Below are 14,339 nucleotides of genomic sequence, written 5' to 3' on the forward strand. Positions count from 1 at the left end.
ACACCTCACGGCACTATTCACACATCAGCTTAAAAAAGAGCCAGGGCACATATTCTGTAATAATTATAATGGTCATTTTGTATTTGTCAGTCAAATTATTTTACATGGGGCTGGCGGCGGTGGGATAGGTGAGAACTAGGCATATCACAGAATAAAACATCAAATATTTACAATTTTAACAAAATAAACGCAGAAAAAATGGCCGAACAATAACAAACAATATTAACAAAAGAAAAAAAAATTCCAACAATTTTAGATATTTATATAAAAAGTGCTCTAAAAAATTATTATTTTTCTTAAAATAGCAAAAATGCTGCAATTAGGATTTGTTACAGAAAAGACAAACACATATAGTAAAATAAAGGCACATTATTTGTTGTATTTCATTTTAAATAATGGTAACTAGGCCCGAAACATGACCTCTGACCTCGCAGGTTGGGTTGGAAAGGTTATGACCTCCGGTTAAGTGCTTTAGCTAAAACCGCTGATACAACTGAATGGCGATCGATATATTCTTGTTGCTCCTATTAACAACCTTTAAGCATTACTCCAGGAGCTTAGGATATCAGAGAATCCTTTTGATACCTGGGCCAAATGACTTTGACATATGCGATCTTGTAACGTAACTCCTCTTATGCCTAATTATCAATTGTAACAGATGAAAAAAGCCAAAAGAATGGATACTTGGCAAAGTATTCCAACTACAGCTCTGAAAAACTGACCTTACAGTGCAAATCACAACTTCAAGTTATACCGGTCATTAGAAGGGATTAGAAAAACATGGCTACTTTCTTTTAAAAATTGTGTCACGCCTGTCCAAACGTTGTCCTTGAAATTGCAACTCATCCCCACTCACTTCAATGGATGCGAGCTGCAATACCAGACACAACCTATGGCTAGATGTGGTACTGTCTATGTAAGAAAGGGGTCTTGCTTTTCTGTACCTTTAAATTAGCATTTTGGCAATCCTGAGAGGACTTTTTTCGACAGGAAATATAGGATTATATTGGAGACAAAAGTCGAGAGTAAACTGTTATGATAGGGAGTATACAAAGCAGTAATATGGCTTATCTTCAACATTGTCTACCTTGGTTTTCATGGATCTGTTTGTTAACAGTTTTTTCAAGTTACTTATAAATGCTATAGTGCACAGTGTTGTAGGTGCCTATTGCCTAAAATATCTGCTCTATTTAGGAGTACTCAATAGAAAGTCTATAATAGGATGGTAAGAGGAGAGTGGAGAACATGTCCAGGTCATGATATGAAACTTGATGGAGCTCTTGTATGATGGTATTATGTGTTAGACCCTGTTCCCAAAAAGTTCTTACTAGACATTTTTAATGTAGTTAAGACAATTTTGGTCGAGAAAATGTTCTACTATTGGACTACTCATTAACCATTAGTTAGCTATTAAACAGATTATTTGGATAACTGTAACAGTGGTATGACCCAGGAGGTTTACCTGGTGGAAGAGTCCATCTTGTACTTCACACCTCTGTGTTTCTTCTATAGTGTGCTGTGATAATCTTCTAACATATTCTTCTACCAGACAATTAATACATGCATGAGAGTAGCTAGAGGATAGTTATGTGCCCTATGCGTTGGGTGCCAAAGGACACCAACAAGCCACTTTGGTTTGGCTAAGGTGCTTAGCCACAGACCTCATGAGCCTTTGCCCCAGGTGAAAGAAAATCTAGCTACAGCTGCATGGAAGACAAAGAGTGTGAGCACCATGGCAGTAGATTTCAGGCTTTAGGCTATTGTCGGGACCAACAATGTCTTTTCTGTAGATGTAAAAGCAATTTTGACCTAAGCAGTATGCTTCATGTAAGTAATAAAAGTAAGATTTTGATAGGAATGTAGTAGAATACTAATGTTAGTAATATGTACTACAAGGAGGAACCAACTGGCCTTGACCAGCCTTTAAATTATGAGTGACCACCAAAGGATCAGTACGTCCAATCACCAATCAAAACCCAACTATTTTCCAAAAAGAAGTAGGCCACTGAATCCATAAATCTGGCCCATTGAAGACAGATGGATCCTACCATGTATGTTGGAGAATGTGTCTATAACTGACTGTTTTACAGTTTCAAGGAATTGAGGGTACCATAGTAGATATAACCTAGGATTCGTTGTATGTAGGCGGAAGGTCCATTTTCCCATTTGGGTCCTCCTGACCTCGTGTGAAAGTTTAAATTATATGTTTTCACATGACACATCTGATAAATCTTCATGTACATAGACATGAGGAAAACTGATTCATATAAAAAGGAGCGGTTCCCTATAATAGCCAACCAGATTTCATCTGCCATTGTTTGAGGGAATTTTAGAAATGTAAAATGTTTGTCCAGAATTAGAAAAACATGACCGATTTCTTCCAGAAAAAGTACCACACTTTTTTTCAGAGATTGTTTCAGATGTTGCCAATCAACTCCATTGTAGTGAAAAAGATGCTCAGCTGCAATACCACACATGATCCGTGGGGAGGTGTGGAGCTGTTCGGCAATGTCTCAATGAATGGTCAAAATGGGAACCAATATATTTACCCCTGACACCAGACGGTATTTGTCTCCATAGAATTGGCTACTATTTGCATAATGGGGTATATTTAGAAATCGGTGGGTCACCATTATATATGTAAGACTGCTCACTAGTGTCTGGTCTGATTTCTGTATATTGATCGTGCTATATCTGTCCATTTTATCCCTGAGAGTATCACAGGCTGTAGGTATTTAATATGGCTGTCTATAGGTTTGCTATCACAAGGCTATACAGGTCAGCACAAGTGGATCATGACGACGGCTAATGTTTCCTAGTAAGTTATGAGGCCATTGAAAGGTTTTTTGAAAGCCACACAACATGGCTTCATATTATCTTGTTTAGTGGTACCAAGCCTCCTCCAGAAAGTCCACCACAACTGCATGTTACACCAATGAATACAACCTATTCATTTACTAAGCACTTGATATACTATGGATGCAGGATGTGCCTCATGCCTCTGTGATGTCATCAGGTTTGATGGGCTGTATGACATAGTATCCTTCAAAAATGCTTGTCTCCACTGCAAATGACATGAATGTTTTACACAGGATTGGGAAGTAAAATACACTGGATCATATATGATCCAATGATCTTAAATCTGTCATCACTGCACGGATATATGAACTGAATATTTTTGGATATGGTTCTTATCAGGAACTTAATGCTGCATAATGCCTTAATATTGCAAGGTACTATACAGGTTCAGTTGCATGTCGTTGATGCCATGGCTGATGATTGTCTTGGAGCCTGACGAAAGTCATGACATTGTAATCAGCTAGGTTCTTCTCAGTAATACTAGCTTGTTCTATGCACTGGTGTTGAGACAATCTTTTGAAATTAAAATTTGCCAGCTTCGTAAAAATTTTTATTAAACATTTGATTTGCAGCAAGTCGATTTGACGCAAATTGCAAGCACGCCAAAATCATCAATTGCCCTGAAAACACATCTATAACACTCTGAGGATTGAGTGAACACTTTTCAAGTAATATAATGAAAACAGCCTTAGCAATGTCAAAGAGACCTCAACATATCAGGCTATGTGTAAAAGGATGATAGCTGTCTGTCACTGCTGTAGTATTACACACAATCTGTAATGTTTCTTCAGTATTTTAAAGCTTTATCTCACTATCTATAATGCTAATCTTTGACATCCTCGCATTCTCCAGATTTATTACAACATAGCTGCTGTATTCCTTGCCTCTGCTTTTATACAGACTGTTATAGTATCTGCTGATTGGCTGAACTTTCTCTGCCTCATGCAATCTTCTGCTTTGTCTATCCCTTCTATGCACTAATTGATGGCCTATATATGCACAAATCCTTACGGGTTAATTATTATATGCATGATCCCTAAGGACTATAGTTATTGGTCTACATGATGCAATACTGATGGTCCAATGTACACTTATGCTCTGGAATAACTTTGGTAGTTTCTTGAATGTATAGCTGATTCATCAAATAGTAGCACATCGTACATCATGTCATGTGCATTTTTATGGCATTTGAATTAAGTGTTATGTCTTGCTGAATACATACAAAAAGTTCACAGCATTAATTCCCTACAAATAGTAGAGGCTGCCAATATTTTAGAGGAACTGATAACATCACTGAGGCTTAAGATACAACATGCCCAAGATATTGTTAGTAGTAGTACCCTCAAAGGCTACATGGTGGCTTAAGCAAAATGGCTGCCTTTACATTGTCCAGAGTGGATTAGTGTTTCTAGAAGTTTTTTTTACAATATTCACAATCTTTGGGTTAAATATGGTCCATCTGAGTGAGATACAACTTTATCTCTAGGATTGTGTGTTGCAATACAATGATGGCACACAGTCAACAAACTGACTAGAGGGTAGCAGCCATTTGGGTTATTGGGGGAAGGGTCAGAATTCGAGGCCTATAAAACAAAAGAAAAATCGAGATAAAAAAAGACTGACTATAGAAGAAGGTGGGTGCACCTTTGAATTCTCAAACCAATGAAGATTCATAGTTCACTTTTCCTTATCATCTCAAAGTCTTATGGTCCATCACAGTGAGAAACCTGGAGAAACAGGACATGAAAGGTCCGTAGAGAAGATTACACACCACAATACTGAAAATAATGCTTCAGTGCAGACGGATTTTCCGTTAATACTGGGTAAAAAGGGTAGCTGGGGGAATTTCAGGGTAAAGGGGCAAACTTTCCTTCACATCTCGTATGGAATGTTCCACTGAAAGATTTCAAGATGGAACATTTTCCTTCTGTCCCATAACATTCTGATTACACTGGTGAGGTAGCAGTAGAGTCACTATATAAGCTCTGGGCGATGTCCTCCCTTTGAATTTTGCGTAGAGCAGTATATAAAGCATCGGTGGTGGCACAGTCCTTATTGGACCAATCGGAAAGCAGTGCTCGTACTGGAAATTCCTCTCTTGTAAAAGTGTCTATGATCTCATCCTGGTAGCCAAGTTCTCCAGCCAGATTTTTCCAAGTCTGGTCCAATGATCCGCTCAGAAGCTTCTCCACCTCTTCTTGCTTATGTGGTGATAGGTTATTGTATAGGTGATCATTCTTGCCTGGAGAAAGGAATAGACATTTATAACCACTGAAACTGTGAGTACAGGTCAATCAACTGCTTATAAGGTATATCCACCTTTGAAACATTTTCTTTTTAAAAATTCTCCAATGTATCTAAAGAAAATGAAGAAACATTGTAAATAGTCATGGCAAAACTTTTCTACTAGTTATGTTTACAGTTTCTGGTCTCTATGGTTACAGACAACAAACAAACCCTGTGTAGTCTGCTCCTACCAACTGATCTACCAAAAACATTTCACAAGAAGGAGGAAACAGAATCAAAATACAATTAAAGGAGTCATACAGTTTGAACAATTCCTTTTTTGTCAGAAAGATCTCCAGATGATCAGCTGATTGCAACTTATTGTGCTGGGACCTCTACCGATCAGCTGTAAACTGTGGGGGAAGCTGAGAACAAATGCTTGATTACCCTTGAATTACACTGATTTTACTGAAATTAGTGGGTTTTCCATGTAATGCATGTCCTCTAGAGTGAAAGACACTCTTTGCAGCCGCTCTCCACACTGGCTAATATACGGGGATCCTGAATGAGAGTCATATTAATTATATGTTCGAGAAGGATATTATATTACAGTCATTGCAAAAAGAAGTACACGCTCTTTGGTTTTATGGTTTTATGTATCAGAATATAATAAGAAAAAAAAGCTGGTCCTTAGAATACCTTCAAATTAGGTAAATACAACCTAAGATGAACAACAGTATGAGTTCAAGGTCAACTCAAGGAAAGCAAAGTGACCAGGTCCTGTGGTGGCAAAATAAGCCCCTCCACGATCATTGGTATGAAGTATTTGTGCTGATATGAGGTGTTTGGCTTTATGGTTATACATCTCCACTTTGATCTTGTTTGTCCAAAGGACATTGTTCCAGAAGTCTTGTGGTTTGTTCAGATGGACTATCTTTAGCTTTACTGCCATGTTCATTTTTAGAAAACTGAGACTTTTTCCTTGCAACCCTTCCACACAAGCCGCACTTGTTCAGACTTTTTCCAATTGTGTTGTCATGAACTTGATCATGTATAAAGATGCAATCTGAGGCCTTTAGAGCCTGATCTGTAGTTTCGGTTTTTTTTTTTTTTTAAATTTCACTAAGCACTGCACTTTCTGAATTTAGGCTGAATTTGTCCATCCCCGAGAAAATTGTCATATGTCTTGAAAGGTTTCCACTTGTGAATAATCTTTCTCATTGTAGAATTATTGTCTCCAATTTGCTTGGAAAGGGCCTTATAACCCTTTCTAGATCGATGGTCAACAACAATTGCTTCTCTAAGATCATTACTGATGTCTTTCCTCCTTGGCACTGTGTTAACACAACTGTATACTGCCGACCAGCAAACTGACCAAACCCCTGCTTTTATAGATGATATCACACTTGTTGTGTGATATCTTGTAAATGGCAACTGTAAATGGCATCTGATTAACAGCACCCAGCTGCTACTTACCCTCTTCATTCCTAAGAAATGAGGGTATACTTATTACCTACTGTCTTAGCAGTTTGGCGTCCTTTTTGTAAAATAAGTAATGACACGGTTTAGTTTGTCATACAGTTATATGAAAAAGTTTGGGCACACCTATTAATCTTAAGCTTAATGTTTTATAAAAATGGGTTTTTTTGCAACAGCTATTTCAGTTTCATATATCTAATAACCTTGAAATGAGGTTTATTGTACTAACAGAAAATGTGCAATCTGCATTCAAACAAAATTTGACAGGTGCATAAGTATGGGCACCCTTATCATTTTCTTGTTTTAAATACTCCTACCTACTTTTTACTGACTTACTAAAGCACTTTTTTTGGTTTTGTAACCTCATTGAGCTTTGAACTTCACAGCCAGGTGTATGCAATCATGAGAAAAGCTACTTAAAGTGGCCACTTGCAAGTTGTTCTCCTGTTTGAATCTCCTCTGAAGAGTGGCATCATGGGCTCCTCAAAACAACTGTCAAATGATCTGAAAGCAAAGATTATTCAACATAGTTGTTCAGGGGAAGGATACAAAAAGTTGTCTCAGAGATTTAACCTGTCAATTTCCACTGTGAGGAACATAGTAAGGAAATGGAAGAACACAGGTACAGTTCTTGTTAAGGCCAGAAGTGGCAGGCCAAGAAAAACATCAGAAAGGCAGAGAAGAAGAATGGTGAGATCAGTCAAGGACAATCCTCAGACCACCTCCAGAGAGCTGCAGCATCAACTTGCTGCAGATGGTGTCACTGTGCATCGGTCAACTATACAACGCACTTTGCACAAGGAGAAGCTGTAGGGGAGAGTGATGCGAAAGAAGCCGTTTCTGCAAGCACACCACAAACAGAGTCGGCTGAGGTATGCAAAAGCAAATTTGGAGAAGCCAATTTCTTTTTGGAAGAAGGTCCTGTGGACTGATGAAACCAAGATTGAGTTGTTTGGTCATACAAAAAGGCGTTATGCATGGCGGCAAAAAAACACAGCATTCCAAGAAAAACACTTGCTACCCACAGTAAAATTTGGTGGAGGTTCCATCATGCTTTGGGGCTGTGTGGCCAATGCCGGTATCGGGAATCTTGTTAAAGTTGAGGGACGCATGGATTCCTCTCAGTATCAGCAGATTCTAGACAATAATGTTCATGAATCAGTGACAAAGTTGAAGTTACACAGGGGATGGATCTTTCAGCAAGACAATGATCAAAAACACCGCTCCAAATCCACTCAGGCATTCATGCAGAGGAACAATTACACTGTTCTGGAATGGCCATCCCAGTCCCCAGACCTGAATATCATTGAACATCTGTGGGATCATTTGAAGAGGGCTGTCCATGCTTGGCGACCATCAAACTTAACTGAACTGGAATTGTTTTGTAAAGAGGAATGGTCAAAAATACCTTCATCCAGGATCCAGGAACTCATTAAAAGCTACAGGAAGCGACTAGAGGCTGTTATTTTTGCAAAAGGAGGATCTACTAAATATTAATGTAACTTTTCTGGTGAGGTGCCCATACTTATGCACCTGTCAAATTTTGTTTGAATGCAGATTGCACATTTTCTGTTAGTACAATAAACCTCATTTCAAGGCAGAAACAATACTGTGTCCAACAGTTATTAGATATATGAAACTGAAATAGCTGGTGTTAAAAAAACAATTTTTATAAAACATTAAGCTTAAGATTAATAGGGGTGCCCAAACTTTTTCATATAACTGTATGTTGATGTATGTTATTGTTCATCAGGTGGTTGAATTTACCTACTTTTAGGACTTTCTTCTGAGGACCAGATTACTTTTTTATTATGTCCTGATACTCAAAACCATAGGATTCAAAGAAGATGCACTCAGTTTTCGTCATGACTGTATGTTGAACCAAAACACAGTTGTAGGTTGTATCATATTCAGTTATATAGTTTACAGCTCAGCAACAGTAGGCAAGGTTATCGGCAGATTTTTATACTATATGTTCCCATTTTAATATATAGGTTGGTTAATTAATACCAATATGTCCTTTTCCATTCCTTGGCTTGTTGCAACACCCTAATACCCAGAAACTCTACGCCTTGAGATGGTTCACTGCATTCACAACCATGTTCATTTCCTTTTTTATCTCTAGGGAATCAATGGTGTACCAAAAATGTAATAAAACATTGGCATAAAATCAGTTTCTTTGACACCTACAAGGCAAAAGGATATTATAAATTCAGGCATTTATATAGCGGCAGAGATACAGACAGTACATTTGACAAGTCCTCACTTGCTGGGTTTCTCAGGGTAGCTCTCGGTATATCAAGCTCAATATCTTACTTGTCAGGAATAAGAAGAGAGAAGAAATTGAACTCTGTATTAAAAAAGGAAAAGAAATGCTTTGATAACCTTAAAGAAATTTAAAGGGGTCTGTTTTATTTAGGATGCAGTGCCACTCTTGTCCACAGGTTGCTTCTGGTATTGCAACTTAGCTCTATTTACTTTGAAAAGACCAAGTTGCAATACCTAATACAGCCTATGGAGAAAGGTAGCGCTGTTTCCAGAAAATAAAAACCTTTTTCCTCAATTCAGACAGAACTGTACTATGGGTCTCCGAAAAGTAATAGATGGAGTAAATACATTAACTTGAACTTTCCATTCACTTTATAAGATGTTGAATGGTCATGTTGGGTATTAGGTGGTGTGATATGTTATGTGGGTATCATTTTGTGTATATTTATACTTTACTGATTTTCATAGTGTTCTCTTGTTGCCCTGTATCATTCCGTGTATTCCCCATATATTGATAATTGAATTAGCTCACTTAAGGTACCTTCACACTGAACAACTTAACAACGATAACGATAGCGATCCGTGACGTTGCAGCGTCCTGGATAGCGATATTGTTGTGTTTGACACGCAGCAGCGATCAGGATCCTGCTGTTACATCGTTGGTCGGAGCTAGAAGGCCAGCACCTTATTTCGTCGCTGGATCTCCCGCAGACATCGCTGAGTCGGTGTGTGTGACGCTGATTCAGCGATGTCTTCACTGGTAACCAGGGTAAACATCGGGTTACTAAGCGCAGGGCCACGCTTAGTAACCCGATATTTACCCTGGTTACCAGTGTAAATGTAAAAAAAAACAAACACTACATACTTACATTCCGGTGTCTGTCGGGTTCCCCGGCGTCCGCTTCCCTGCACTGTGTCAGCGCCGGCCGTAAAGCACAGCACAGCGGTGACGTCACCGCTCTGCTTTACGGACCCGACAGACACCGGAATGTAAGTATGTAGTGTTTGTTTTTTTTACATTTACATTGTTAACCAGGGTAAACATCGGGTTACTAAGCGCGGCCCTGCGCTTAGTAACCCAATGTTTACCCTGGTTACCCGGGGACTTCGGCATCGTTGCTCGCTGGAGAGCTGTCTGTGTGACAGCTCTCCAGCGACCACACAGCGACGCTGCAGCAATCGGCATCGTTGTCTAGATCGCTGCAGCGTCGCTAAATGTGACGGTACCTTTACTGTCTGCAGCCTGACTGTTTCTATGCCTCTTGATGACCCCCTGTAGTGCCTTAATCTCCGAGGCACCTTTGTCAGGTCTGGAAGGCCTGAAAACCACCCCAACCTGTCTGACTACCCTGGGACATAAGGAGGGGGCTGGGGAGGACAGGAGCTGGGAAGTCAGTTCCTGTGTGTGGTGAGGATGGTGTGAACACAGCAAGTCAGAGAGAAAGGGAAGCATATGGATCATTTTTATCCTCTGTCTGCTGGATTATTGGACTCTCATCTCCTTGGACATTTTATCCTGTTACTGAACTGCATTCGTGTTCTGAACTATTGTATCTTCAGTGTGGTGGATTGTTTATGGACCTTTTAGTTTTGCCTATAATAAAGGTCTTGGGATTGTTCACACTTCCCTCGCTCTGTTGATTGTGTGGTATCGGAGAAGGACCCCGTGACAGGTGGACCCTTTGGATATGCCACAATATATTCCAATAGAGAATAGCTGGTGGAGCAGAGGACAAGAAACCCAGTGTCACTCTGCATTTCTACTATTTGGTAACTGAAACAATACAACGACCATTTCTTACCTTGCGTGTGTCCAGTGGTCTGCTCTGCTGTGCTGTCACTATTCACAGAGATGCCACTGTCACTATGAAGCTTCTCTCCTTCTGGAGATGGGGTTTGGTTCACCGGATGACTGTTGCCCCCTTGTTTGTTCTGTTTACAGCTGTTCCACCTATAGAAATATAGCATAATGGACTAAGGCACACTTCTCATACCTATTCAGATACCAATGTATGGCAACACATGGGTACCATTAGAAACACAATATTAGAGTGAACATTTAAAGGGGTTGTCACGTGTGGGTTCATGCTTTTTAGAATTAAGCTATAATAATAGCTATCAAGTGGTTCATTACAAGCCGGAATCCTCCCATGATGATATCCAAATGGCTACATGAGAAGGTGTTGTCCTGATATATTTTATGAAGACCATTACTCCTTTGGCCAATGAACTCACAAATATAGCTTGCTTTGCCATGAGGGTACTCTCTCACTGCACTTTGTTAAACGTTCGTTGGTTCTGTCGGGGCTTACTTGCAGAACAGGATTCAGGCAAATGTGCCGACAGAGCCATTGACTATAATGGTGCTGACGGGGTGAACATATGCTTTGTCAGCATTATTTTGGAGCAAATATACCTATTGGAGGGAGACACTCAGGTGCAGTCTACTATGTCTGAGTGTCTGCCTCCAGTAGGCATTGGTGCATACGCCCGAATCCCATTTTGCAGGAGGTTTAAGCGTAAGCTCCAACGGGACCACTGAACGTAATGAAAAACACAGTGTGAATGGGCCCTTAGTGCTAGATGGGATCACAGCTATCTATATCTGAGTCCGTGAACATCAATTATACCATGTAACTCACCGTTTAAAGACTATAAATGCCACCAGTCCTGCAATGACAGCTGCCAAAATCGAGCAATAGACGGGGATGAGGTTCTCGGCTGCTCCACTCGGAGTGATAGGTTCAGTACCCTCAGTTGATGGATTGACTGTCTCTATGTCCATAATAGTGCTGTCCTGAACGGTGGTGTCTGCGCTGAGCGTAAAGGGTGTCACTGATGCAATGCGCGGATTGGGATCTAAAAAGAGAAAAAGGAAAATCAAAAACTTTGCTTTAAATTTAGTCTATAATGTTGGAACATTTCTTGTAGACATGTTTAGATCTCCACATTCCTGCATGGGAAGACCAACAGAAATTAGAACCAATGGTCCAGAACGTCAGAGCACAAGTATTGAGATAAATTCTTTATTCTAATATTTTATATTAATATGAAAATCTGCCGATGTGACAGACTTTGAAATGTCATCTCCTGAACAGTTTTCTTCCACAGACCTTTGAGGTCGCTGACTGTATTGAGGAAGCCTGAAGCACAGTAGGACATATCCAGGGAGATGAGATGAACCTTTCAAGGTGCATTGGAACCTTGCCCAATACTAGCAACAATCTAAAGGCCTGAGGGCGATGACAATCACTGATATACTACCGAGAGTACAGATGTGAAGATAAAATAGAAAAGTACAATACATGGTAAATGTAGCCTGTCAAATGTATTAATAGTGTGATATTGACAGTAAAACCCCAAACTGCAACTTTTTGGGACAAAAGTAATATAGGGGTATTTAGGACCATTTCATAAGTAAATACAATACAAAGCTATAGGGGATCCAATTAGTAGTGGTGGATTTAAGACTAAAAAGAAGCATTCAAGACACTTTTACTCCTGGATGAGAATTAATGGGGTTGTTATTTGTTTAACATGTATGGGCAAGTTTTAAATTGTCCAAACATCCCCTTTAAAAGGAATCTGTTAGTAGGATCAACCCTCCTAAGCCATGTACATGGGCATGTAGGTCATAGAAAACTGAATAAAATGATTCCTTGATCTCTGTGATATGAAGTCTTATTCCAGAGAAATCCATGTTTTTCTTAGTATGCAAATGAGTTGTTAAGATCTATTCGTCGGACACTGATCTCCCTGGGAATCCTCCTCCAGAGATTATTTTAAATAAAAAGAGGTGTTACGAGTGTCAAATGTAGATCAGGAGAGCAGAGAGCAGCCATTACCTATCTCACACTGGTAATGTCTCTTTTCATTTAAATTAACCTCTGGAGGCAGATTCTCATGGAAAACTATGTCCGGCCCATAGATCTTAACAGCTCATTTGCATACTAAGAAAAATATGGATTTCTCCTGAATAAAAAATGAGATCACAGATATCAATATATCATTTTATTCAGCGTTCTATTACCAGCATGCCCATACAGATGGATTAAAAGGGTTTGTCCTACTGTCAAAATCCCTCTAAGAACTAGTGATCTTTTGGGGTAACAGCTAGAAATGATGGTTGTAAGATCATGAAAAAGCATTGAGGTCCATTTTATAAGGGCATACACTAAGAAGTTATAAGGGCCCCAATGAAGAATTGGGGAGGCAAGATCAAAAGGGGGCATTCACAGACATGTTAAAAGTAGAAACATGCTGAAGGACTAAAGAGCAATAGGGGCCACAGTGGAGGGATGGCAGAGGTAAGGATGGCAGAGGTAAGACAATTTCATAACTAGACGCGTGCAGCATTCAGTAGGGGCTCAACACCCAAACCGATGCCAGGAAGCACATAACCATATCATGGCCCCTATGTGTGTGAATATGTCCGCCTGTATCATGTGCTGTGTGCACTGGGCACTTTTTATTTGGCACTGTAGGAATTTAAATTGACAGCACCCTCAGCATAGGAACCAATAGACGTTACAGATATACTACCAGCAAAACTTTTTTTTGTTTAATTATTCATCTGAATGTGCCTTTCATTTGCCCTCCAGCAAAGCACAGGACTGAATGCCAACCTTGGGAAATATTTATAATGACTTAATCTCCCTGTACCCTGATTGTGAAGATTTGCCTTAAGCAAGACAGATTGTCTGCCAACCATAGAAAACATTCTAAAACTCAAATAAGTATTTTTATGACATCCTCTGAAATACTGGAAAGTTCAGTACTGATTTTTGTCTAATATGTTTGCCATATCTTTCTCACAAATGGCACCACTCCGGCCTATGAGTTATGCCTGGTAGCCTCAGTCCCAATCGAGTCAACACTGGACAATAGTGGGGGCCCATCCTGATCTTTTTATGGGGTCCTTGTTATATAACTTTAAACTGCAGAAGTTAAAAACCTTGTTGGTTTATGCAAGTTCTATCAATCATTTGGTCTACCCTGTTCTTAAAGTGGATCTGTCGGCTCTCCTGACTTAGTTATTGTCTATTTTCTCAGTAGAACATGTCCTTTCTTATTCATCCTGGAAATGTATGAATAAATCCCCTTGTTAAAGGGCTTGTCCATACATAGTCTGATCCAGGCAGCACTGGTTGGACAAACCCCCATCTGATGACACCCAGCTGTCAATTATTCCTAAATTGCTAGAGAAGTAACAGAGGAACAATCCAGAGATCTCAGAAAATATGCTCCAGAACTTTTATATTATGGGATTTACAAGTGTTTTGGAGTTGGCCGGTTTGCTCAAGTGTTTTTGGCCAATTTATGGGAGGATGATACAGGGTTAAAATGTTGGTAGGAATGGCACTATATGTCTCCAGCAGACTCAGGCTATCACACCACTAATGACTCTATGAAGAGCAATGGGCGATGTCTAGGACAGGGATAGCCCTGTTGTGGTCTAAGATGGCCATGGGCTGTTTCCTGTGTCACACAATAAGGTCACTGTGAGC

At 39.7% G+C, this 14,339-nt stretch overlaps 1 protein-coding gene across 2 annotated transcripts in view; it reads right to left on the minus strand.

Annotated features, from left to right (window-relative positions):
- Positions 1 to 4,074: 4,074 nt before the first annotated feature.
- NGFR (nerve growth factor receptor) overlaps positions 4,075 to 14,339 on the minus strand; it is a 79,595-nt gene continuing 69,330 nt past the window's right edge. Inside the window, exons 4-7 of one of the 2 annotated variants that reach the window (XM_077252582.1) lie at positions 11,475 to 11,691; positions 10,635 to 10,783; positions 5,179 to 5,216; positions 4,965 to 5,101 (exon numbers count right to left, since the gene is read on the minus strand). In XM_077252582.1, the coding sequence (XP_077108697.1) occupies positions 5,197 to 5,216; positions 10,635 to 10,783; positions 11,475 to 11,691 (386 nt within the window). In that variant the 3' untranslated portion in view covers positions 4,965 to 5,101; positions 5,179 to 5,196. Of the gene's footprint in view, positions 5,102 to 5,178; positions 5,217 to 10,634; positions 10,784 to 11,474; positions 11,692 to 14,339 lie in introns of both variants that reach the window. The other variant, XM_077252581.1, reaches the window with a different exon arrangement.

This window comes from Ranitomeya variabilis, chromosome 4 (assembly GCF_051348905.1).
Source record: "Ranitomeya variabilis isolate aRanVar5 chromosome 4, aRanVar5.hap1, whole genome shotgun sequence".
In the NCBI taxonomy this organism is placed as follows: domain Eukaryota; kingdom Metazoa; phylum Chordata; class Amphibia; order Anura; family Dendrobatidae; genus Ranitomeya; species Ranitomeya variabilis.